Source organism: Arachis ipaensis, chromosome B6, assembly GCF_059453495.1.
Source record: "Arachis ipaensis isolate K30076 ecotype BB chromosome B6, ASM5945349v1, whole genome shotgun sequence".
NCBI classification, from domain to species: domain Eukaryota; kingdom Viridiplantae; phylum Streptophyta; class Magnoliopsida; order Fabales; family Fabaceae; genus Arachis; species Arachis ipaensis.
This window is the reverse complement of record NC_142441.1, coordinates 117,912,390-117,940,127: the sequence shown is the minus strand read 5'-3', so window position 1 is coordinate 117,940,127 and position 27,738 is coordinate 117,912,390. Positions and strand designations below refer to the sequence as shown.

Genomic DNA, 27,738 nt, shown 5'->3' with positions numbered 1-27,738 from the left:
GGAGAGAAGCTTTTTCTGCTTCCTCTCCATGGTTGCAGAGGGAGATCCTTGAGTTTTAAACACAAGGGAGTCCTCATTCCATTGAAGGACTATTTCACCTCTGTCAACATCAATCACAGCTCTTGCTGTGGCCAGGAAAGGTCTTCCTAGGATGATGGATTCATCCTCTTTCTTTCCAGTATCCAGGACTATGAAATCAGCAGGGATGTAAAGGCCCTCAACTTTTACCAATACATCTTCTACGTGTCCATAAGCCTGTCTTCTTGAGCTGTCTGCCATCTCTAGTGAGATTTTAGCAGCTTGCACCCCATAGATTCCCAGTTTCTCTATTACAGAGAGGGGCATGAGGTTTATACCTGAACCAAGGTCACACAGAGCTTTGAAGATCATGGTGCCTATGGTACAAGGTAGTATGAACTTTCCAGGATCCTGTCTCTTCTGAGGTAATGTCAGTTGATCCAGATCACTTAGTTCATTGATGAACAAGGGAGGTTCAACTTCCCAAGCATCAATGCCAAACAATTTGGCATTTAGCTTCATGATTGCACCAAGAAACTTGGCAGTTTGCTCTTCAGTAACATCCTCATTCTCTTCAGAAGAGGAATACTCATCAGAGCTCATGAAGGGCATAAGGAGGTTCAATGGGATCTCTATGGTCTCTAGATGAGTCTCAGAGTCCTTTGGTTCCCCAGAGGGAAGCTCCTTATTGATCACTGGACGTCCCAGGAGGTCTTCCTCCTTGGGATTCACGTCCTCTCCTCTCCTCACAGGTTCGGCCATGGCGCTTATGTCAATGGCCTTGCACTCTCCTTTTGGGTTCTCTTCTGTATTGCTTGGGAGAGTACTATGAGGGATTTCAGTGATCCTTTTACTCAGCTGGCCCACTTGTGCTTCCAGATTTCTAATGGAAGACCTTGTTTCATTCATGAAACGTACAGTGGCCTTAGATAGATCAGAGACTAGATTTGCTAAATTAGAAGCATTTTGTTCAGAGTTCTCTGTCTGTTGCTGAGTTGATGATGGAAAAGGTTTGCTATGGCTAAACCTGTTTCTTCCACCATTATTAAAGCCTTGTTGGGGCTTTTGATCCTTCCATGAGAAATTTGGATGATTTCTCCATGTTGAGTTATAGGTATTTCCATAAGGTTCACCTAAGTAATTTACCTCTGCTATTGCAGGGTTCTCAGGATCATAGGCTTCTTCTTCAGAAGATGCCTCTTGAGTACTGTTGGATGCAGCTTGCATTCCATGCAGACTCTGAGAAATCATATTGACTTGCTGAGTCAATATTTTATTCTGAGCCAATATGGCATTCAGAGTATCAACCTCAAGAACTCCCTTCTTCATAGGCGTCCCATTACTCACAGGATTCCTTTCAGAAGTGTACATGAACTGGTTATTAGCAACCATGTCAATGAGTTCTTGAGCTTCTGCAGGCGTTTTCTTTAGGTGAATGGATCCACCTACAGAGGTGTCCAATGACATCTTAGATAACTCAGACAGACCATCATAGAATATATCCAGGATGGTCCATTCTGAAAGCATGTCAGAAGGACACTTTTTGGTTAACTGTTTGTATCTTTCCCAAGCTTCATAGAGAGATTCACCTTCTTTCTGTCTGAAGGTTTGAACATCCGCTCTAAGCTTGCTCAGCTTTTGAGGAGGAAAGTACTTGGCTAAGAAAGCCGTGACCAGCTTATCCCAAGAGTTCAGGCTGTCTTTGGGTTGAGAATCCAACCATAATCTAGCTCTGTCTCTTACAGCAAAAGGGAAAAGCATGAGCCTGTAGACTTCAGGATCTATTCCATTAGTCTTAACAGTATCACATATCTGCAAGAATTCAGTCAAGAACTGAAAAGGATCTTCAGATGGAAGTCCATGAAACTTGCAGTTCTGCTGCATCAGAGAAACTAATTGAGGTTTCAGCTCAAAGTTGTTTGCTCCAATGGCAGGAATGGAGATGCTTCTTCCATGTAAATTGGAATTAGGTGCAGTAAAGTCACCAAGCATCCTCCTTTCATTATTATTATTTTCGGCTGCCATCTCCTCTGTCTGTTCGAAAATTTCTGAAAGGTTATCTCTGGATTGTTGTATTTTAGCTTCTCTTAATTTTCTCTTCAGAGTCCTTTCAGGTTCTGGATCTGCTTCCACAAGAATGTTCTTATCCTTGCTCCTGCTCATATGACAAGGAAGAATGGCCAGAAAAATGATAATAATAATAGAGATCCTTTATACCACAGTATAGGGATCCCTTTTTGAGTGGAAGAGAAGGGGGAGACAAGGAATGTGATGTAAAGGAAGAAATGCAACTGTACGAATGGAAGAGATGTGAGATGAGATGTTAGGATATGAATGAATAAATAGAATAGATGAGAGAGAAGGAGGGAATTTTCGAAAATTATTTTTGAAAAGGAGTTAGTGGTTTTTGAAAATGGTTTTTTTTTGAAAAATTGTTAGTAATTTTCGAAAATTAAGTTTTAAAAATTAAAATAATTAATAAATTAAAAAGAAATTTTGAAAAAGGGGAGAGATATTTTCGAAAAATGAGAGAGAGAGAGTTAGTTAGGTGGTTTTGAAAAAGTTAAGAAACAAACAAAAAGTTAGTTAGTTAGTTGAAACAAATTTTGAAAAGATAAGTAGTTAGGAGGTTAGGAAAGATATTTTGAAAAGATATTTTTGAAAAAGATAAGATAAGAAGATATTTTTGAAAAGATATGATTGAAATTAGTTTTGAAAAAGATTTGATTTTTAAAATCACAATTAATGACTTGATTCATAAGAAATCACAAAATATGATTCTAGAACTTAAAGTTTGAATCTTTCTTAACAAGCAAGTAACAAACTTCAAATTTTTGAATCAAAACATTAATTGTTTATGTTATTTTCGAAAATTATGATATAAAATAAGAAAAAGATTTTTGAAAAATATTTTTGAAATTTTCGAAAATAACTAAGAAATTTGAAAAAGATTTGATTTTTGAAAAAGATTTTGAAAAAGATAAGATTTTCAAATTGAAAATTTGATTTGACTCATTGGCAACAACTTGATTTTAAAAATTTTTGAAAAAGTCAACTCAAATTTTCGAATTTGATGAGAGAAAAAGGAAAAGATATTTTTTTGATTTTTGAATTTTTATGATGCAAGAGAAAAACATGAAAATTATGCAATGCATAAAATTTTTAGATCAAAACAATGAATGCATGCAAGAATGATATGAATGTCAAGATGAACACCAAGAACACCATGAATGTCAAGATGAACATCAAGAACATGTTTTTGAAAAATTTTTAATGCAAAGAAAACATGCAAGACACCAAACTTAGAATTCTTTAATGCTTAGACATTAAGAATTCAAGAATGCATATGATAAACATGAAAAGGCGCAAAACAAAAAATCATCAAGATCAAACAAGAAGACTTACCAAGAACAACTTGAAGATCATGAAGAACACTATGAATGCATGATATTTTCGAAAAAATGCTAGATGCATATGCATGTGACACCAAACTTATAATATGACTCAAGACTCAAACAAGAAACACAAAATATTTTTGATTTTTTTGTTTTTTTTTTTTTGACTTTCTAATTTTTTTTTTTGGATTTTTATTTTATATTTTTCGAAAATTATATGAAAAAAAAGAAAAATAAGGATTCAAAATTTTTAATATGAATTCCAGGAATCTTATGTTCTAAAGCTCCAATCAAAGGGTCAGGCATGGCTTAATAGCCAGCCAAGCTTTAGTATGTAAATCAGAAACAGTAGCTTTAGTATGTGAATAGAAAACAGTAGTACTTTGCATTAATCTTTGAGGAACAGCAGAGCTCCACACCTTAATCTATGGAGTGTAGAAACTCTACCGTATGAAAATACATAAGTGAAGGTCCAGGCATGGCCGAGAGGCCAGCCCCTCTGATCTAAGAACCAGGCGTCCAAAGATGGTCAAAAAGACGTCTAATACAATAGTAAGAGGTCCTATTTATAATAAACTAGTCACTAGGGTTTACATGAGTAAGTAATTGATGAATAAATCCACTTCCGGGGCCCACTTGGTGTGTGTTTGGGCTGAGCCTAAGTGTTGCACGTGCAGAGGCCATTTGTGGAGTTGAACGCCAGTTTTTGTGCCAGTTTGGGCGTTCAACTCTGGTTTTGGATCCTTTTCTGGCGCTGGACGCCAGAATTGGGCAGAAGGCTGGCGTTGAACGCCAGTTTACGTCGTCAATTCTTGGCCAAAGTATGGACTATTATATATTTCTGGAAAGCCCTGGATGTCTACTTTACAACGCAATTGGAAGCGCGCCATTGCGAGTTCTGTAGCTCCAGAAAATCTACTTTGAGTGCAGGGAGGTCAGAATCCAACAGCATCAGCAGTCCTTTTTCAACCTCTGAATCTGATTTCTGCTCAAATCCCTCAATTTCAGCCAGAAAATACCTGAAATCACAGAAAAACACACAAACTCATAGTAAAGTCTAGAAATGTGAATTTAACACAAAATCTATTAAAAACATCCCTAAAAGTAACTAGATCCTACTAAAAACATACTAAAAACATACTAAAAACAATGTCAAAAAGCGTATAAATTATCCGCTCATCATAAGGCAATTAGGAGTTTCTTGGGTCATGCAGGATTTTATAGAAGATTTATAAAGGATTTTTCTAAAATTGCTAAACCATTGAGTAACCTGCTGGTTGTTGATGTTCTTTTTGTCTTTGATTCTGACTGTCTGCATGCTTTCGAAACTCTGAAGGCAAACCTCACCTCTGCTCCCATTATAGCTCCCCCTGACTGGAATTTACCATTTGAATTAATGTGTGATGCTAGTGATTTTGCTATAGGAGTTGTTTTAGGACAGAGGCATGGTAAACTTGTACATGTCATTTATTATGCCAGTCGTGTGTTAAATGATGCTCAAAAGAATTACACAACTACAGAAAAAGAATTATTAGCTGTTGTGTATGCGGTTGATAAGTTTAGGTCCTATTTACTTGGTTATAAGGTTATTGTTTATACTGACCATGCTGCTTTGAAGTACCTTCTAACCATGCAGGATTCTAAACTAAGATTAATCAGATGGGTGTTGCTCCTTTAGGAGTTTGATATTGAAATAAAAGACAGGAAAGGGTCAGAAAATTAAGTAGCTGACCATCTCTCCAGAATTGAGCCTGAAGCAGGAATGCAACCACCCACAGCTGTAACTGAGACATTTCCGGATGAGCAATTGTTCCTCATTCAGCAGGCTTCATGGTTTGCAGACATTGCAAATTATAAGGCCATGAATTTTATCCCAAGAGAGTACAGTAGGCAACAAGTGAAGAAGCTATTGACTGATGCAAAGTACTACATTTGGGAGGAACCATACCTTTTTAAAAGGTGTTCGGATGAAATTATCCGGAGGTGTGTCCCAGATGAAGAAAAACAGCAGATTCTCTGGCACTATCATGGTTCTGAGTATGGAGGCCACTTTGGTGGTGAGAGGACAGCTACAAAAGTCCTTCAGAGCGGGTTTTACTGGCCGACTCTCTTCAGGGACTCAAGAGCTTTCGTAAAGCACTGTGGCAGATGTGAAAAAGCTGCAAATCTCCCTGCTAACCATGAAATGCCACAGCAGGGACTTCTTGAGGTTGAGTTGTTTGATGTGTGGGGTATTGATTTCATGGGACCTTTCCCACCCTCACATTCAAACAACTATATCCTAGTGGCAGTCGACTATGTGTCCAAATGGGTGGAAGCTGTGGCTTTGCCCACCAATGATGCCAAGGTGGTAATGAGCTTTCTTCAGAGGTATATCTTTAGCCGGTTTGGCGTCCCAAGGATACTCATTAGTGATGGAGGAAGTCACTTCTGTAACAGACAGTTGGACTCTCTTCTGCATAGATATGGAGTCCGTCATAAGGTGGCAACCCCCTATCACCCTCAGACAAGTGGACAGGTTGAAGTTTCCAACAGGGAGCTTAAGAGGATTCTGGAGAAGACCGTCAGTGTTTCAAGAAAGGACTGGTCTAGGAAGCTTGATGATGCTCTCTGGGCATACCGGACAGCATACAAGACTTCAATTGGCATGTCCCCATATCAGTTGGTCTATGGCAAAGCCTGTCACTTGCCAGTGGAGCTGGAGCACAAGGCTTATTGGGCAATCAGGTACCTGAATCTTGATTCAGAAGTTGCAGGAATTAAGCGGATGCTTCAGTTGAATGAGCTTGATGAATTCAGATATTCAGCCTATGAGAATGCCAAGCTCTATAAGGAGAGAACCAAGCTACTGCATGATAAGAAGATTGCCATCAGAGTCTTTGAGCCAGGACAAAGAGTGCTTCTGTATAATTCAAGGCTCAAATTCTTTTCCGGGAAGCTGAAATCCCGGTGGTCAGGACCGTTTGTGGTTACCAGAGCCTCACCATATGGTCATGTGGAAATACAGGAAGAAAATTCTGATAGGAAATTTACAGTGAATGGCCAGAGGTTGAAGCACTATCTTGGAGGCGAGATTGACCGCCAGAGGTCCACTCATCTGCTGAACTAGCAAAACTGACCGTCAAGCTAATGACGTTAAAGAAGCGCTTGTCGGGAGGCAACCCAATAATTTCGTATCCTTTGCCATTTTTCGTAGTAGTTTTTCTTAGTTATTTTTATTGAGTTCTTACTAATTCTCTGATCATGCAGCTATGTTCTTCCAGGAACCGAACACCTCAAGCCAAAAAAAAAGGGGGGGCACACGACGCGTAAGCGTCACTGACGCGAACGCGTCAATCAAGTGTGCGTGAAGATTAAATATTGACAGAGAGTTGCGTGGGAGTGGCGCTGGACTTATGCCTTTCGCACAAATGATCCCACGCGAACGCGTGCCCCACGCATTCGCGTCGCTTGTGATTTTTGCCACCCACGTGTCCGCGTCACTCACGCGGCCGCGTGTCCTGGAATTCGACGTGAAAAGGGTGGACAACCGAAAGTTGTGCTAGAGTGGTGCTGGATGGATGCTAAACGCACAATTATTCCCACGCGGACGCATGGCTCATGCGTCCGCGTCATATCCTTCTAATGGCCACTCACGCGATCGCGTGCCCTACGCGATCGCGTCACCCTAGATTTGGCAACAAATAAAATTTCAAACACAGAGTTGTGCGAGTGCGAGGCTGCCCTCGCGCCAGTAGCATGGAACGGGTCACGCGACCGCGTGACCGACGCGATTGCGTCAATCAGTATACACGCAATTTGTGCGACCGTGTGCCCACGCGGCCGCGTCGCTTGCACCGCCCAGTTCTCTCTCTCTCTCTCTCCCAATCCTAATTCTCTTTTATTCTCTTATCCTTTTATTTTTTTCTTTCATTTAAATATTTGTCTCTTCTATTTTCAGTTCTTCTTTGCTTGAGGACAAGCAAACCTTTAAGTTTGGTGTTGACGCTGCGCTTATAGGTTTTCTAGTACAAAAGGGAGGCGAATCATCTTCGCGAAGGAGCACAACCTGAAGAATAAAGCGGATAATTAAGGTGGTTGAGTTCCTTTCATTTTTTATTCCTCCCCTCTTTTTCTATGTTATGTTCCGGTTTCCTGCTACTTTGTCTTGTTTAGTGCATGATCCTTTATTAGTTAGAATCCTATGACTAGTTTAGTTTTCTCTTAATTGCTTAATTCTGAAAAGATGTCTCATGTATTGCCCACTAAACTTGAAATCAAAAAGAAAGAAGAACAAATGTAGTGCATGAGAATTTGAGTTTAATTTTTAGAATAGTCTTATTTACTTAAATGTGGTGGTATTTTCTGTGATTCTGAATGCATGCTTGAATAGTGCATATTTTTTATAGTGAAGTTTATGAATGTTAAAATTGTTGGCTCTTGAAAGAATGATGAAAAAGAAAAATGTTATTGATAATCTAAAAAATCATAAAATTGATTCTTGAAGCAAGAAAAAGCAGTGAAAAACACAAAGTTTGCGAAAAAAAATAAAACAAAAAAAGAACTAAAGAGAAAGCAAGCAGAAAAAGTCAATAACCCTTTAAACTAAAAGGCAAAGGGTAAAAAGATCCAAGACTTTGAGCATTAATGGATAGGAGGGCCCTAAGGAATAAAATCCTGGCCTAAGCGGCTAGATCAAGCTGTCCCTAACCATGTGCTTGTGGCGTGAAGGTGTCAAGTGAAAAGCTTGAGACTGAGCGGTTAAAGTCGTGGTCCAAAGCAAAAAAAGTGTGCTTAAGAGCTCTGGGCACCTCTAACTGGGGACTCTAGCAAAGCTGAGTCACAATCTGAAAAGGTTCACCCAGTTATGTGTCTGTGGCATTTATGTATCCGGTGGTAATACTGGAAAACAAAATGCTTAGGGTCACAGCCAAGACTCATAAAGTAGCTGTGTTCAAGAATCAACATACTGAACTAGGAGAATCAATAACACTATCTGAATTTTGAGCTCTTATGGATGCCAATCATTCTGAACTTCAAAGGATAAAGTGAGATGCCAAAACTGTTCAGGATTGCAGTTGTAAACCCCACTATAAGGGAAGACATGGGCTTAATCGAACTCTCATTCTCATGCAAATTCACATCCTAAGCTTATATTAGTTTTGGTTGCTTGAGGACAAGCAACAGTTTAAGGTTGGAGTTGTGATGCGTGAGCATCTTGTCTATCTTTTCCTAGTGAATTTGCATCTAATTTATTGAGTTTAATTAAGAATTAATTATATTTTAGCCACTATGGATGCTATTTTGAGTTTTGTGCAATACTGTTTATTTTAGGTAGCATTTGGCGGAATTTGATGGAGTTTCTGCAGAGAAAGAGAAGAAGCCAAGGAGATGACCAGCGAATACCGACGCGGACGCATGGCTCACGCGACCGCGCGGAATGGAGGAAATCGCAATGACGCGATCGCGTGCCTGACGCAATCGCGTGGACTGGAATCTGCACAAATAATGCGAACGCGTCACATGCACCACGTGCAGAAAATGTAGAAAAATGCTGGGCGCGATTTTTGGGCTGTTTTAACTCAATTTTCAGCCCAGAAAACACAGATTAGAAGCTGCAGAATGGACAGAACAAGTGGTCCCCATCCATCAACTGAAGATCTGTTAATTAGTTCAAATTTAAATTCAAATCTTAAATTAGGAAAAGATATTATTTTAATTTTAATTTTAGAAATTTGATTTTTAATTAATTAGGATTAGTTATAAAAGGAATCCCAATAGGGTGGTTCTAGGACAACATATTCCACAACATTATTCCATACAAATTTACATTTCATATTCCATGAGCAACTAATCCTGCATTGTTAAGGTTAGGAGCTCTGTCTATTGTATGGATTGATAATATTATTTTTCTATTTTAATTCATGTTTTGATTTATATTTCAATAATTGTTTTCGTTCTTTATTTTATGAATTTGGGTGGAACGGAAGTATGACCCATGTTCTATTTGAGTTCTTGTAAAACTTGGAAAAGCTCTTTACTTGAACAATAGCTTGAAAACATATTATCCTGAATTTCTAGTTGTCTGTATTTAACGGGATACGTGACATATAATCCCCTTATTTTTGGATAATTAGGATTCTTGTGGCATATAAACTGGAATTTAATCATCACCCTCTAATTGGAATCAATTGACCAAGGAATTGGCAATTGACAAATTTTAGAGGAGACTAGGAAGGTCTAAGGAATTAGGGTCTAGTCACAAATAGTTTGCCATGAATTAAATCTTGCATGATTAAAAAGTTAATAAGAAAAGTCAATCAGGAAAATAGATAACTCTGAAGCCTTAACTGCCTTCTCAATATTTTATTCCCAACATTCTTACTTGCCTGTCTTCAAACTTTTCTTCATTGTTTAATGCTTTTGAACTTCCAACTCTATTTTCTGCTAGTCTAACTAAGCCAAATCAATTAACCATTGTTGCTTAATCCATCAATCCTCGTGGGATCGACCCTTACTCACGTAAGGTATTACTTGGTACGACCCGGTGCACTTGCCGGTAAGTAAGTGTGGTTGTAAAATACCGCACCAGTTAGTTACACTAACGGGGGAACTAACGTGGAAGAAAGGGGGAGCTCCAACGTTAGTGGTAAAAGTGAACACCACCAACGTTCCAAAATGCCACACTAAGCCACATTAAGAGCCACGTTAATCCAATTAACGTGGACTCTAACGCAGAGTGAAGAGGAAGTCGCAAGCGTTAGTGACAATCACCTTTGTCACTAATGCTAGACCGAGCCTAAATTGCCTACGTTAGTGGTCACGTTAAGACCACTAACGTGAAGGGTAACGTGGAGCAATGAATGATAGGCCAACATTAATGACACTCACCTTTGTCACTAACGTTGGAGATGGCATATACACCCACGTTAGCTGTCACGTTAATGCCATTAACGTGAATCAGTAACGTGGAAGGAAGGGGCGTTTTGAAGTGTTAGTGACAAAGGTAAGTGTCACTAACGCTCTCGAGCCTTGGCATGCCCACGTTAAAGGCCACGTTAGCTACACTAACGTGGACCATTAACGTGGAAGAAAGGGACAAAGAGCAACGTTATTGGTAAAGGTGAATGCCAATAACGTTTGTGAAGGGCTAAGAGGCTACGCTAGTGGCTACGTTAGTATCACTAACGTTGAAGTTAATGTGGATCAATTTGTTGGGAACGTTAGTAAAAAAAGTCATCGTCGCTAACGCTTTCGACCCCAATTTTACACTTAACGTTAACACCACTAACGTCCTAACTAACCTCCCATCATGCCTAACTCACACTTTCTTTGCAAGCAAAGCTGAGCCCACTAAAGACTGTAACTGCTTCAACTAAAGATCAAGGGTCCATATCCAAGACTTGAAGAGCTAACTAGAAGATCTGAAGAGTAGTATATATAGGGATAGTTTTGAATTAAAAAGGGATCGGGAACTTGAGAACTACACTCTGTATAATTTACTTTCTCTGCAACTTCTAGTTTGATATTGAGAATGCACTTTTCATTTTTGATTTCCATTTCCAGAGCTATGAACAACTAAACCCCTTTTCATTGGGTTAGGGAGCTCTGTTGTAATTTGATGGATCAATAATAGTTTTCATTATTCTTCCTATTTCTTTTCTCTTGATTTTACTAGAAAGCTTTCGTTCTTCATCCAATTGGTTAGCTATCTTGGAAGAGAAGCTCTCCATAATTGGATCTCCTCGGAACCTTGGAAGAGAAATGAGGAGATCATGCTAGAAATGCTTTCTCATGCTGGACCAAATTGGTGTTTAGATGGATATAGTGACATATAATCCTACCAACACTTTGATTTGGGAATTCACGTGGTATAATCAGTGACCAAACTTCATTTCTTCCCATGAGCAATTAAATCAAGGAATTGGGTAATTGTTCAAGCTTAGAGAGATTGGGTTGCCAAGGAATTGGAATCCAATCACTTAAGATTGCCAAGGAGATCAATGAATGCATTGATTGAGGAAGAGATGAGAATGAACTTGATCCGGAGAATGCAACATCTCCTATGCCCAATGAATTCTCCATTTCTGATCTTACCCATTCTCTTTATTTTCTGCCATTTACTTTTCTGCTCATCTCTCCAAATCCCTATTTAAGATTCTGCAATTTACTTTATGCTATTTACATTCTGCCATTTACTTCCAGCATTTACATTTTCTGTTATTTACGTTCCCGCCATTTAATTTTCTGCAATTCCTCAACTCAATTTTTGCTTAGCTCAACTAGAACATTTCTCTAATTAAAGTTGCTTGACCAATCAATCCCTGTGGGATTCGACCTCACTCTATTGTGAGTTTTTACTTGACGACAATTCGGTATATACTTGCCGAGAGAAATTTGTAGCGATACAAGTTTTCGTGCATCACCCCCTTATGCCCCTCTGCTTCCACTATACCAACAGAGTGATACCCCAACCTTTTCCAAAATAATTTTAAATGCTGAAAAGGAGACTGAGTTTCAACCACAATAAAGAAAACAGGTCTAAATTTCTTAACAAGTTCCTTACAATGCACCCGGGCTAACTTATTAGAAGCACCCCTAATATTCCAAACAATCATATTTAAACTATCATAAATAATAGGGACAAAATAAATAAGAACATAAACTCTATATGGAATTACCAACTTCAATAGGTGGTTTGTCCTGTGGTACTGGCACACTCTGATCCTCAATAATTGCCATCCTCGGACCTCCTAACGCTGCACCTGCCATGCTTCCATCTACTAAGGTTTTTTCTGTTGTTCCCCCATTTTTATCAATTGGTGAGTTCTGCAGGGAGGAAGGCCGCGGACGCTTCCGTAGAGAAATTCCACGACGTGCAAGAGTTCTGCGCGATGGAGATGGCGCAATTTCATGTTTTCCTCGTTGCCCCATCCTAATGCCAATTGATTTGCCTTCATCACTATACAAATTGAGCCTTGGAACCCTTCTCAAACCATATTTGTGATGCTTTCCATCTTGATCCTTCAAACCTGATGGATGGCCCATTGTGAATTTTTCCTTATGCAACACTTGTTGCCGGCCCTCTCCATCATCCATGCATGCCTCATTAACATGACCATCAGGCACGTGAGGAGCCAATGATTCCATAACTGCATCTTTCCCTTTAACAACTCCTAATTTCTCACCCAAGTTACGAGAATTCTCACCTAAATCGCAAGCTTCTAATTCAGCCTCTTTTTGAATTTCATGATTGTTGTGTGGCACTAGTGTCGGGGCTTCATTATTTTTTCCATCACCAAAAGAATCACCATTTTCTTCCAAGGACTCCTTCTCCATGCACAACGATTTATCATGCCCATACCATGTACAAGTAGAATAAATCAGCTGTAAACTTTCGTACTCCACTTCATGAGTCATACCCTCTACTATAATATGTTTGATTACAGGCAACCCAAGATTAATTTAGATACAAGCTCGAGTATATTGTTCTCTTTCTGCAAGCTTAGTGGCCAAGTCTACTTTCACCGAAATTCCTATTGCAGAAGCAATTCGCAGCATTGTTTGTTCATGGTAACACCAAATTGGAAGTCTCGAGACTCGAAACCATACTAGCATTGATCCGAAGGATTTTTCGCATGGCCTAAAATCCTCGTCCTAAGGCTTTACTGCAACATAGTGACCGCCTATCAACCACGGGTCACCAAAAATGACTTTCTCATGATCCGCAGCAATATCAAATTTAACAAAAAAAAAATACCCAAACCCCACATCCAACAAATCAAACCCTCCTTTGATGCGCCATACTATCCGAAGCTAATGCATAAGAGCCGTGTAGCCATAATGCTTATCCAGCACCTTGATCACGATGGCTTCCTTATAAGGTTCAGCTAGGTAGTTTTTTGCCTCCTTAGTAAAACTGACACTTGGTGGTGGACGGAAATCACCCTGCTTACCTGTCACCTTCGCGATACTATCCCCTGATAAAGACCCTACTAATGCCTTAGACTTTTATGCATCAATGACCTTATCTCTAAACGAGACTTTGGATGGTATTTCTGAACCCTCTCGAGAAGAACCCTCCTTAACACCGGATACACACCATCCCACGCTCTCTCCTTTATCTCTTCCGATGGCATGACCATCTTCCTCACCATATTTCACCCTCAACTGCTCACCCTCACTCTCTCATTTTCTCATTCTCCCTAAGTACGCAGTAGTACTCTTTCTCTGCTAGAGTTTCTTTTTTAAATGTGGATGAATATAATTTGATTTGTAATATTTGAAGAACTATTTTTATTATTTACTTAATAATTTCAATTAGAGAGTTAACTTTTTTTTACCTAATATTAACCAACTTTTTTTAATTTTAAATCCTATATCATAAATTTTAAATCTTAAATTTTATACTCTAAATTTTTTAAAAATAAAAGTTAAAAAATAATTTTATAATAAAAATATTGACTAATTAAAAATTACTTTATGTACTTTTTCATATTAAATTTATATGCATATCATATATTTTTTTGGTGACGTTATATGCATATCATATATATTCTAGAAGACTTAATTTCTAAAGTTACAAACAATATCTTTATTATTATTATATTAATTAAAATAGAATAGTATCTTAATAATTATTCAACTATAAATGACTTACCATATATATACTGAAATAATATCTAATATTTTATGATTTGCTATTTATTAATTTGTTAAAATATTAACTAATAATTTAGTAAAATAACTTAAATTTTAATTTTATATTTTTGCTGGGGTTCATACCTGAAATTCACTCAGGATTTAATTAAAAATGAATTTGAGAAAAATTTTACTTTTCATAAAAAATTATAGCAGTATCTTTGGCATAATAAAATAGAAATTATACTTTCTACAAAAGCACAATGACAACAACATTGGGTAAAATTGTCTCTGAAACTTATAATAAATAACATAAAGATGAGAGTAATTTTTAATTTTGTAAAATATAAATTGATTTTACGAAATCTCCTTAAATATTAAAAAAAAAAAACAAAACAAAATCACATACTCATGGGTTTCTTCATTACTAAAAATTAAATAAAATAAAGTATCCGTAAGTTTAAAAATCACAAACATCTTTTTAATAAAGTTTACTGAACCCGCCCTAAATTAATACACTTCCACAAAACGATGCAAAGTATTTGCAACAAAAATAGGAGAAGATACATAATTAATTACATGAATTATTGAATGTCTGAACATATTATATACATGTCATAAGGCTGAGCAAGTGATAAGGCCAAAATTCTCATCCTCTTCCATCGTTACTTTACTTCATTTTGCAACTCCTCCGGGTAAGTTCCTTCTAGTTCCCTCTTCAATATTATTATTATATGGTATGACACTTGGAACTTGATGATGATTTAATTTCTTGTATGTAGTTCATTCATCCCTGTATATGAAAATATATATATATATAATCATATGCTTTTATACTTACTTTTCTGCTGGTGGTTACACAAGTATGCGATTACAAAGTTGGCGAGAATTAACCTTCAAAAAAAAAAGTTGGCGAGAATTAAGAAAATGAAATAATTTATATAATAACCAGTTGCCAATACCATCATTAATTTTTCATATATAGTTCGTTACACGTTGCTACTAAATTATTTCTTCTATATATGTTTTAATTTCTTTTATGGTTAGAATCAGGGAAGAGGGGAATTGGAATTTGATGATGTACTTGTTCAATGAAACGAATTTATGTTTCTATATATCCTGTGTGTTCATATATACAACATGCTTCAAATTATATTATTGTAATGTATGTGGTTAAATTCTTCAAATAGCTCTGTTAAATTGTTCCTACACCTTCCTTTTTTTTTTTTAAGGAAAAAAATATGTGACGACTGATTACGGATAATTTTCTCAAATTTTACAAATACAACAATATATTAGATTAAAATATCTACATACATATATATATTTTTACACTAACACTGATATTGCATAAGATTCTTTATTTTTTATGTAAGTACACATTCACTAGATATGGATGTGGAGGTGCATGTGTACTATCTTCCTATACAGTAAAATTGAATTCACTCTTAAGTTTATTCATTTAAATATAATTATTATTTTATTTAGTTATCATTCAAAAGAGAAGAAAATGACATTTTTCCTCTAAAATTAAACTACCTTGTTGTATTACATCACTCTTAAAATAGTACAGGTCCTTTCTTATTCAGGTCATCATGAAAGAAATAAATTTTTAATTTCAAAGTAAAAGGTCTTCCGAAAAATATTGTACATGTAATTTCTCAGATTGAATAATTACGACAAACTTTGGAGGTATTCCCAGTACTAATGGCAACAATAATGAGGTGTCTTTTCTATGGTTTTCTAACAATAATAATGGATAAAATTTTCTCTAATAATGGAACAGTGGAATCTGGTTAAAAGACAAACTACCCAATACTACTAGCCACATCCATAACAAAACTCTGTTTTTGGTATTAAGTAAAAGAAATTATGATTCTAGGACAAACCGATAGTTCTCTAAACACAGGTGTTAGATTCTTTCCTTGAATTTTTCTTCTCTTGTCATTTTCATTGCAATTCTATTAGAGTATTTTTGTATTATATTCGAAGTTTGATTGTGAGATTATTAGTTAATTAAAAGAGATAAAGCATCTGTTATTCCAACTGATTATGTGAATACACATTAATTAAAAAAAAAATAGAGTTTATGATGTTTATGGTTATGGGGATTATAATTGCTAATCAATTTTAACAATATTTACAAAATATTATTAAAATTAAAGTCATATTTTTTAAATTCAATAATATTTTTTATTTTTAAATTAGACGACATTGTTAAATTGTAAAAAGAAACATTACTTTAGTTTTAGTAACACTCTTTAAATATCGCACTTGTTTAGGCGGACGAATGAGTTGACCACTCGACTAACCCAAGTTGGTTAACCATTATATCTTTAAACACCATAGCATCTCCCTAATAAAAATTGCGTAAGTTACATCTAAATACATTAAAAATTTAATTTTGATATACAAAGCACTATTTCCAAATATAATGCATAAAAAATAGAGTGATAAAAAGTTAAATAAATAGGATCTAAATTTTCATTTTTGGAATCAAAGGTATTCGATAAAATGATGCCCTAAATGAACAATAACCAAGTTATCTTGATCAAAAACATCTGTGAAATAATTAAGGCACTACTGCATGCAAAGACATGAATTGCTGATTGAAAATTTGAAATATTAGCAGAAAAAGAAGATGGGGAAGGAGGAAATAAACGAGAAGCTTTTGCAAAAGAATTCATCAATTGGGAAAAGGGTATGGAAAGAGAGCAAGAAGATGTGGGTAGTGGCCGGGCCAGCCATAATGTCAAGGTTCTCAACATTTGGTATAACTGTGGTTAGTCAATCCTTCATTGGTCATATTGGATCCACTGACCTTGCTGCCTATGCACTTGTCATGACTTTACTAGTCAAATTTGCAAATGGTGTTTTGGTAAGACCTATTTTTTCATTTTTTTTATTTATTACAAATATAACTATTTATGTGTTTTCTTCTATCACTTTCAAGATAAGTAAGTATTTTTATATGATATCAGAACTTCCATGATCTAAAAGATCTAAGATTCTACCATTGATTAAAAAAAACAATAGAATTTTAGTACAAGATAAAAAAAAACTATGCAAAATTTCGTTATATCCTAAAGAGCTTTGGTACGAAGAGGCATGTTAGAGATGTTGCCGTTCACACAAACACAAAGACATCATTTTTCTTTTCTTTCATTATTTTCATATCTGACATTTTTAAGAATAACTCCAATGAATAGTTATTCTATTTGGTTTCTATTTCTATGCTGCAGTATGACAAAAAATTAGAATATAATTAGAACTTTTTGAAAGCGCAATTAGAGTTATTCTTTAGAATTTATTTTCTATAGTATAATAATAGTTTTCTACAAAAAATAAAAAATAAAATACCAGTCAATTTTGTTGGAGTGTTCTTATAATGTATCAGATTTGTACAAGCTTTTGTGTATGATGTTTAATGTGTAGTCTACTATTTAATTAACAAAGTTAAAATAATGGCTGGGAAAATTGAAAATTGTAGCTAGGTATGGCAAGTGCATTGGAAACTCTATGTGGGCAAGCATATGGAGCCAAAAGATATGAGATGCTTGGAATATATCTCCAAAGATCATGGATAATCTTGTTCATGACCTCACTACTCCTTCTTCCAATTTTCATCTTCACAGCACCACTCTTAAAGTTTCTAGGCCAAGAAAAAACCATTGCTGAAGTGGCAGGAAGCATTTCACTATGGTCAATTCTTGTGGTATTTTCATTCTTAGTTTCATTCACATGCCAAATGTTCCTCCAAGCACAGAGCAAGAACAAGATCATTGCATACCTTGCAGCACTTTCAATCTCAACTCATATTTTTCTATCATGGCTTTTGACTGTGAGGTATAAGCTTGGGCTTAATGGTGCAATGATTTCAACAGTTTTGGCATATTGGATACCTAATTTGGGCCAGCTTGTTTACATCATGAGGAATTGTCCTCAAACTTGGAAAGGTTTCTCATTTTTAGCATTTAAGGATCTTTGGCCTCTTGCCAAGCTCTCTTTGTCTTCTGGGGCTATGATGTGGTAAGAAATTCATTAACCTAACTCCCCCATCCTCTCCTCTTTCATCAAAGATTATGAATGACATCAAATATAAAGTCTAATGAATTAACATGAAAAATGATTGAGAGTCCTAATTTATTCTCCTAATTATCCTCCTAACTTCTAAACAAAGAAAGTTTAGTACTCCTAATCATTACTCAATTAATATTGTTATGTCCCCAATGGATTAAAATTCTAAGGCTCTTGCTTAACTTTTTTAAATGAAGTTTTCATTTTTTTATTTTTTTGGACCAATACAAGCATTGGTTACCAAAACTCAAATAATATCTACATCTATATATATATTAAGAAAAAAAAAATGAAAAACCAACTTTAAATTAATCAACATTAGCCAATTTTAAGATTTAGGTTTATAATTTAAGAATTATAATTAACAATTTATGATTTAAGGTCTAAGATTTAAAATAAAATAATGTTAAAAAAATTGAATGATATTTACTAAAAACTGCTGATTTTCTATCATTACTCATATATCCATTGATAGATGACTATATCAACTAAAGCCCATATGTACTAGTTTTGTATTGACTTTGTATGCATACACTTTAATATTTAACATTTTGAAATTATTATTTGTCATTGAGATTTCACCTTCTTTGTTTTTTTCTTTTTTCTTTTAAGACAAACTCTCTGAAATGATATTCCGTTGATTATTTTAATCTGTTATGGATTTGATTAATATGACACATGTTAAAGGAGCCAGGTCATGTGAGTAGTAATATATGGTACATGTGCGGAAGGTGTTAACAATAACATACTAAGTGACACACATTGAGTAGTAATATCATGTGGTCAGGATATATATATATATATATATATAACTCAAATCTAGGGGTGTTCATGGCCCCGTTTGAAGATTCGGTCCGGTTTCGAATATTTAGGAACTAATTTGGTGTGATTTTATTGGATCTAAAATTGAGTAAAGATCTCAAAAATGAATCCAATAATTATTTCGGACCGGGTCCGGTTCAAGGCGAACCCATCTTCACTCGACCCATGTACACCTTAAAGGAACTAAAAAAAAATATATGTTTTAAATTAATTTTAATATTATATTATATTAATTATAAGCTTATTGTTTTATTTTTAATCACACTTGTTGAATTAGAAAATAGATAAAAAAAAATATCAAATTAAAATTTATGGACAAATTCAAGTTCAAATATGGATATCAACTTTTCCGTAACAACTTTCTTCTTTAAAAATAAGTGCATAATAAATAAGTTTTTTTTATAAATGATTGTTAAAGTTTTAAAGACCCAATTTTCACCCAGTTTGGATCCGGTGTAATTGTGACTCGAAAATGTTTAGGTTTCATCGGATTTAGGACCGAGTTAGGATCTAAAAAATGAACCTAGTGTATATTTAGGACCATATCTGAATCAGGACAAATCCAATTTTATCCGGTCCATGAACACCCCTAATCAAATCCATAAAAACGTGAAAAGAACCTAAGTGCTAATTTCAAACAAGGAGGAATAAATTAAATCATGTTTACAAAGTCAAAAAGCAGAGGAAAGTTTTAGTATCTAATGTTGCATTACATTTTACCAAATAAGTAAGAAAATTCAAGAGAGATTAAGCTTAAAGCTATGGTTCCGTTTCAATAATGTTGCAGCCTTGAGATATGGTACAATGCAGTCTTGATCCTTCTAACAGGGAACATGAAAAATGCTGAGGTTTACATTGATGCACTATCCATATGGTATGGGACATTAATTTTTATTATATATGCTCAACCTGCTTCTTCATATTGATTTAATCAAAATGTCATTATTATTTTGCAGCCTCAACATCAATGGATGGGAAATGATGATAGCCCTTGGTTTCTTTGCTGCAGCTGGGTACTTCCTTGTCATATTATTACAAAAACTTCCATTGCCAAACTAACAAGAAAATTAAAATCTAAATATTACTATCATCTATTTTTTAAACAATTATTTTAAGACAAAATGTTATTGAGGCCTTGATATTAATATGATGTAATTTGCAGTGTGAGGGTGGCAAATGAACTTGGAAGAGGGAGTTCAGAGGGTGCAAAATTCTCCATTGTAGTGACAGCAGTGACATCATTTTGCATTGGCATTGTGCTATTCTTTGTATTCCTTTTGCTGAGAGAAAGAGTTGCATATGTTTTCACTCCAAATCCAATGGTGGCTGAAGCAGTTGGGGAATTATCACCTTTACTCGCTTTCTCTATCTTGTTGAACAGTCTCCAACCTGTGCTCTCCGGTAATAATTAATATTCACATATGTCTAACATTTTTAACTCTCATTTTTTATTTAACACACATATTTAATTATTAACTTTTAATCATTAATGGTTTAACTAAAATCTAGTAAAATTATGATCAAGAATTTATAGAATGATTCAGCCTTACATTTATCTTAGAATTAGTGTGATTTGTGATATTATTATCATGGTCATTTTTTTTGGGTATTGTTATCATCATCATCATCATTATTTGCATTTTTCTTTTCAACTTTTTTTTTTCTGATGATCTTTCTTTTTATTGTCAACAATGTTTCTTTGGGCTTTAATGAGGGCCTATAGCGTCGTGGTAAGGGCTTGACTAAAAGTTGTTCGTTAAAAGAAAAACAACTTATTTTTCAAATATCTGACCAAAAGAAAAGCATCAAGTAAAGTCGCACAACTTTACCAACCAACTATAACTTAAAGGTGGATACTACAATCAAGATTTTATAATTGTTTTTATATGAATATATTTCTTTTTGACCTTTGGATGATGGATTGTATGATTAGATTTTGATATTTATAAAAGTGTTGTTTTTATTTAAAGTGTGACTAGATAAATAAACTACACTTTTAACCAAAGCATCTTCATGAGAAGATATTTTTGCCATCTTCATTATAGTATCCACCTAACTTAAATGACATAATCACTCTCCATTTTCATCTAAAAATTTTGGATTCAAAACTCACTCTTAACTTTGGAAAAAAAAAAGTAACACTATTTTGTTCACCTAAAAAAAACCGTAGGAAAAGAAAAAGAAAAAAGGATTAGAAGATTAATATTTTTTTATTAATATTAGTTAATATTGTGATTAATATTTTATTTTTATATTATTAAAATTTTTTATTTAAATTTTATAATTTAATATAAAAATATATTTATTGATCAATTATTAATTAAAAATAATAAATTTTAATATTTATATAACATTTCTTAAAAAAAATGATTAGTAATGCCTTAAACCGATGAAAGAGTAAACATTCAATACTAGACTGATGACCAAAAGACAAACACACTACAATGATGAACCCCTCTATTATTGAAATATTGAGGAAGGGACAATGGTACACAAATTATTTATACTAGTGTATTTGCTAACATTTGTCTTAATAATATATTTTAAAAATATTATAAAAAATGTTTAACATTTCTTTTTTTTTTTAAATAAGTTTTATACATTTTTAATCTATCAGATATATTAAATGTTTAAAATATTTCTATTATTAAATTCTTAATATATTTAAAAATTCATTTTAGTCAATTTCTGTTTTATTCTAAGACAAAAATCCTTGTCTTTCAATCCGTGAAAAATGACATCTATTTTCCTGTTGACATGTGTGTAACCAGTGATAATAGATTCTCTCAGTCTCAGTTTTGTTTGATGCCAACTCAGTTGTTTATGATGAATTATATAAATCCAGACCTATATTTATTTAGGATTTTTTTAGCATTAATTATTTTTAATTTACTTAGTTAAGATTTACAAAGAAAAACTTATTTTGTTTGTTTTATAATTTAATCAATTTTTAATTAGCTTTGTATTTTTTAAAAATTTGTAATTGAATTTATATATTAGTTAAATATTTTGAATTAATTTTTTTAAATAATACAAAATATTCTTATAAAATATTTGTTTTTGTATTTGATAGTAATCAATGGCTAAGAAAAGGGGGGTTGAATCTTAGCCTCCTTTTTACTATACTTGTAACTTTGCTTTTTGAAGAGAGTTACATAAAAGAATTTGAGTTTTATCTCCTGACACGAGTGGAACCAAAACACAATGACTTGTTAGAACAGATATAGTGAGATGCAGTTACGTTGAGCAAACAGGAGACACTTTTAATTTTGTCTCCTAAGATACAGAACTAGAAATAGAGAAGAGTTTAGAGTGTGGCACACAGATATATGCTGGTTCGGTTACTCAATGCAATGTAACCTATATCCAGTCTCCATCACAACAATGATGAAATTTTACCATCTTTTCAACAGTTTACATACATCAATTCTCCCTAGTATCTACCCCAATTCTATCTGGGATAAGTCCAAATTCTAACCCAACCTAAACTTGATTAGGACTCACTCTAACTTTCTAAAGCAAAGTGCTAACCCAACTTGTAAGAAAATCATCTCAGGATCATGACACAAAACAGAAAAACTTACAAAGAATTTCTAAGATAACTTAGACTTTTTCTCTAAGTCTATCTCACTGTCTTTTTTCACTCGTTGGCTTTTTCTTACAAACACCATATTTACCTTTTCCCAATGAAACTCAGACAAACTAAACTGAGAAAAAGAATTATAAAATAAAAACCATGAAGGAGAAGAATAAGAACAGTTCAGGGAGCTATGAAAATCGAAACAAGTGCTCTTTCTCTCTTGCTCAATCATTGGCCGTTCACTCCTATTATAGAGGAGTGAAGCTTCCAAAATTTGAACCAAGTTCAACACTTGGGTTGTCTTCTTCTTCAACATCAGAACTCGCAGCGGCATGGTCAAAGGTGAGAGAGAGCAGAAGTAGTGACATGCAACCTTACCGTTCTCTCTCAACCTTTTTCTTCGAGATTCTTAAATCTGGGCCTGTATCTTTTTTTTTGTTCCAAGTTTGTTTCTTGACCGTGGATTTTGATGAACGGAATGTTAATGGTATAGAATTTCACAAATGAAGTCTCGTTGTAAAGTATAGTTTCTAGACCAACAATAATCCTTTCATACAAAAATTTGTTTGTCACAAGTAACAAACCCCTAATAAGCCTAATAACCGAAGTATTTAAACCTCGGGTCGTCTCTCAAAGGAATTGCAGGGTAGTGTTCTTGTTATTGGTTATGGACATGTATATTTTGGGGTTTTGAATAGGAAACAAGAAAAGTAAATGGAAATGAAAATCGGATGACAAAAAGGTCTTGGCAAGGTTTGGTAGTCAAGGATCTTTATCCTCATCACTAACCACAACATGATAATTGCAAGGATCAATCCCACTAAATTATCCTCTAACAAGTAAAGGAAAGTCAAGTGAGCTATATCAATCCAAGTCCATAAGTCCTAGCTATTCACTAATTGAATTAATGAGAGCTAGAGTCAATGGCTACCAATCATCAATCACTTGGACATTAGTAACTCAAGAGTTCCTAAGTTACCTTCCCAAGCCAAGAGCACTAAAATCTACTCTAGCATCCTTCCAAATATTTTGTCAAACATTTGGAAGGCATGAAAGGAAAGCATAGTAAATCAACAACAAGAATAAAATCTAACAACAACTAATTGCAAAGAATTAATAATAACAATTAAAAAAAGAACAATTAACATGAATTGCCTCAAATTGCATTAGAAGGAAATAGAAGAAACAAGAGTAGATCTACAACAAAGTATAGAAACAAAGAAAAAGAAATTACAACAAAAGAATAGAAGAATGATGATTGCAACAACAAAGAATTGAGAAGGAGAAGTAGATGAAAGCATGAATTAAACCCTAGATCCAAGATTATTGACCTAAACCTAATCCTAATTCTAATCTTAGAGAGAAGTGAGAGCTTCTCTCTCTAAAACTAACTAATCCTCCAAAACTTAAACTAAACTAAACTAGTGTGTAAAAGTGTGTTGATTCCTCTTCATTCCTTGGGTTAAATAGCATCAGAAATGAGTTGGATTTGGGCCTGGGAAGCCCAGAATTCGCCCCCAGCGTATTGCCTTTAAGTGAGTCACTTGTGAGCATTGACGCGTACGCGCACTTCACGCGTAGGCGTCGCTTGACAATTTTCCATCCACGAGTACGCGTGATGTACGCATACGCGTCGCCATGCAACGTCACAATCCACGCGTGCACGTCTGCTGCGCATGTGCGTGGGTCTCAGCATCCCAAATTCTTGTTTCTTCATGAGTTCTCTACTTGCATGCTTTTCCTCTTCATCCCTCTGATCCATTCCTAACCTCTCCAATCTGAATTCACTAACAAACACATCAAGGCATCTAGTGGAATCAAAAGCGAATCAAAATTAGCACTTAAGGGCCTAAAAAGTATGTTTTCACACTTAAGCACAAATTAGGAGACAATCATGAATCCATGCTATTTCATTGAATAAATGTGGGTAAAAGGTGATAAATTTCCCTAAATCAATACAAGATAAACCCTACAAATGGGGTTTATCAGATTTCAAGCAGAGCACCATTGACTTCACATTTAATTTTCTATAGTTTTCAGAATGGTGATTGTACAGAGTTGATTTCTTCACGGTTTCTTGGTGATTCACAAATGGAAAAATCAGTTTTTAAAATACTCTATTCGGATGAGATTTTACCCCTTTGTTGTAGTCCCTTTACTTTATCAGAAGCTAGCTTTTCGTTCTTCTTTTTGTTCTAGCTTCTGATATTTCATCTTTCTTCTTTCTTAGTTCAGGGATTTGACGTGAAGAGAATGGAAGAGAGAGGGGAGAGAGTTTGTATTCAATAGAAGTGAAGGAAGATTCAAGTGGAACTTAATTTGCTTGCCCGGTTAGTGATTAGGTTAAAGAGAGATAGATTTAAGTGTGATCACCGAATTGGGTTTGGATTAGACCATCTTATCTTTATTTCTTTCACTTGGTTCAATCGTCCATCCTTCTTGGATTAAGTTTGGCGTGAATAGAGTGGTACAATTGACATTAGTAATGGACCAGAGTGTGTGTATGTGGACTTTGGCCATTTGTTTCTTGGATCTGTTTTATTTTTTACATACTAAATCAAACAAATCACACAAATAATTGATAATTAATCCAATAATATTTAGTCATCATCTTTATTGCAGTTTAATTTACTAAATTCAACTATGTTTGATGACGAATAACTAGTAGAATATTATAAAAATAAATATATTAAAATTATTGTGTTGTTGTTAAAAGAAAATAATTAATTGGGACTTGATTTAAAATTTTATACAATATATAGATTTAATTAAAAAATTTTAAAAATTATAAAAATCAACCGAATAATTAAACCTAAAATAAATTTGACTGTACGCATTAACTTGTTCTCTTCCCCCTTTCTTCTCTGAAATCCCAACTTATAAACTCACTCTAAAATAAAAATTATTCAAATGGCTTTTCTTTTTTCATGCTTGAGAGACTGAATATTAAAAATTTCGAAACAGGAGTTTCTGTTGGAGCTGGGTGGCAGAGTGTTGTAGCATACGTAAACATAGGTTGCTATTACCTAATTGGTATTCCTGTTGGAGTGGTACTTGGTAATTTTCTCCATTTGAAAATCAAGGTAAAGAAAAATGATCTATTATATTTTGCAATAATTAATTTAAGGGAGGTGTTCATTTCTATACAATGAGTATAATTATTACCATTTACTACCTCCATTTTAAATTATCAAAAACATGAAGTAAAAAAAAAAAGCCTAAAAAATTAATGTATCTAAATATAAATATGCTTGTTGTTAGATACGTTGACTTTGAATTTTGAAACATATTAGGGTTTTTAAATGGCAAGGAATTTGAGTCTTTCAGATGAAGAAAAATAGAAAATGTTATTGAACACATAAGTTTTTAAAAAATATTTAATATTAAATAAGTATACAAGTTATTTATGCATCATATCATATATATACAAATAAATCTGGCTGTTTTGCAGGGTATTTGGATCGGAATGCTGTTTGGAACATTTGTTCAAACGATAATGCTTATTACAATCACAATGAAAACAGATTGGGACAAGCAAGTACGTAATTAAGTTAACGTTTTAAATTTGTTAGGTCCAAGATTATTGTGAAATTTGTTTTGGATGCTTACCTATATATTAAGATGAGTTTCCTATATATATAATTCGGATTTGCAGGTAGAGATAGCTCGAAATCGTGTTAACAAATGGACTATAATCGAAGAGAACGAAGAACCCTGCAACAGTAGTTAGCTAGAGCTACCTGATCAGATTGTAATATTAGGGGGTGTCATTGAATTGATTTGAATTGCAACTGAACATAAATAAATCAAAATCAATCGATTAAATTTGATGATTGGTTTATTTTATTTTATTTCATTTTTTTCTTAATTATAAATAATATATATTTTTTTTATCTCTAACCATTTGTTTGAGAAGGACAAAATATACCTCTATAATTCAAATATTTTTAATCGGTCATTGATCATCTAAATTAAACAGTGACCTACTGATGTATCAGGGTCAGTTAGACTAATTATTTGAATGGTTGGAGATCGATTAAAAATTTTTAAATTGTAAAAAAATACTTTGTTTTTTGGATAAATGGTCAGAAATAAAAAAAAAATACTTACTCTTATAAATATGAATCGAATGGAACTAATCTAAATTGTATTGTCGTGGGTTTAGTTGGTTTAGGTCATTGGGTTAACTTTTTTTTTATTTTTTGTGTGTAAAAGGTATTCTTTTCTAAAAGGGGTATATATGTTTGCTCTCATGACATGCAAATTAATATAATGTAAGGTTTGATTATAATCAATTAGCATAATTATTTTAGTTCATAATTTTATAAAGTGTCCTTCCTTTGAGTGTGTTAATCGTTCTTAACTGGAAAACGAATTATTCACAAACTTTCCTATCATGGATATACAAATGAATATGATCCCTACCATAATTTTTGTCATAAAATAGAATAAAAATGCAAAGACAGAAGGTAAATACCTAACAACAAAAAGTTATTGTTATATATAGTTATCATTATCATGATACATCTCATTTCATTCCCTAGAATGGTATAAAGTAGTGGAAGCCACGACAATGTCAACTCAACTAAGGAAAGTAGTGCCATCTTTGATGATGAGATTATAACCCATTTACACCACTAATAATCCCTTTTGGCTTTTCGTAAAGTGAATATCCTAATTGAAATGGCTAGAAAACGAACAAGAATGAGATGAATTGAGCTTGGAATTTTTTTTAATTTGAAATAAGTTTAAAAAATTCATCAAGTTTTTGGATTTACGAGCATCAAAATACATATCTTGATTTTATAAAGGACTTAAGTTTATATTTGAGAAAAACATTTTTAAAAGCGTTGAAAATAAAAGATAAATCTCAAAACAATTATGCTAGTTAAGTAATAACCAATTAAGGGTTAGAGAAGCGTCCTAGAGGGTCGTAAAGTTTTTGAGAAAGGCTTGTTCTGGAAGGTAGGGTCAGGGGGAAGTATCCGTGTTTATGTAGATATATAGCTGCCATCTCCTTATTCTCATTGTGCTCCTATGCAGTCTGCAACAACAAGGCAAAATGTGACTTGGATAAAAGAACTCCTAACTGAAAACAAGGAATGGAATAATCAATTAATACAGTGTTTGTTTTCTCTAAAAATTGCTCAAAATATTCTTTCAGTTGATATTGAAGACCGAGAGAACCGAATATCCTGGGCTTTTCACAAGTCTGGTAATTATGAA

The 27,738-nt window shown here is 34.1% G+C and overlaps 1 protein-coding gene across 3 annotated transcripts; it reads left to right on the top strand.

Moving 5' to 3' along the window:
- The first annotated feature begins 14,654 nt into the window (after positions 1-14,654).
- LOC107648343 (protein DETOXIFICATION 21-like) lies at positions 14,655-26,301 on the top strand. Of its 3 annotated transcripts, none has more exons than XM_088491434.1 (9): positions 14,655-14,728; positions 16,666-16,815; positions 17,524-18,062; positions 19,720-19,806; positions 19,889-19,945; positions 20,095-20,333; positions 25,477-25,595; positions 25,964-26,050; positions 26,168-26,301. In XM_088491434.1, exons 2-9 carry the CDS (start codon positions 16,675-16,677, stop codon positions 26,240-26,242), a joined length of 1,344 nt encoding a protein of 447 aa, XP_088347560.1. In that variant the 5' UTR covers positions 14,655-14,728; positions 16,666-16,674; the 3' UTR covers positions 26,243-26,301. The 3 variants fall into 3 exon arrangements, with proteins under 3 accessions (XP_088347560.1, XP_016207724.1, XP_088347561.1); XM_016352238.3 differs by having other exon boundaries at positions 16,666-16,911; XM_088491435.1 differs by lacking the exons at positions 25,477-25,595; positions 25,964-26,050; positions 26,168-26,301 and adding an exon at positions 24,743-24,995 and having other exon boundaries at positions 16,666-16,911.
- The last annotated feature ends 1,437 nt before the right edge of the window (positions 26,302-27,738 follow it).

Bases quoted from the DNA above. Each gene is read 5' to 3' on its own strand.
- LOC107648343 (XM_016352238.3), top strand. From the start codon at position 16,675: ATGGGGAAGGAGGAAATAAACGAGAAGCTTTTGCAAAAGAATTCATCA. The intron at 19,807-19,888 runs GTATGGGACATT...ATTATTTTGCAG, and splicing joins ATTGATGCACTATCCATATG to CCTCAACATCAATGGATGGG. The intron at 19,946-20,094 runs GTACTTCCTTGT...TGTAATTTGCAG, and splicing joins GGTTTCTTTGCTGCAGCTGG to TGTGAGGGTGGCAAATGAAC.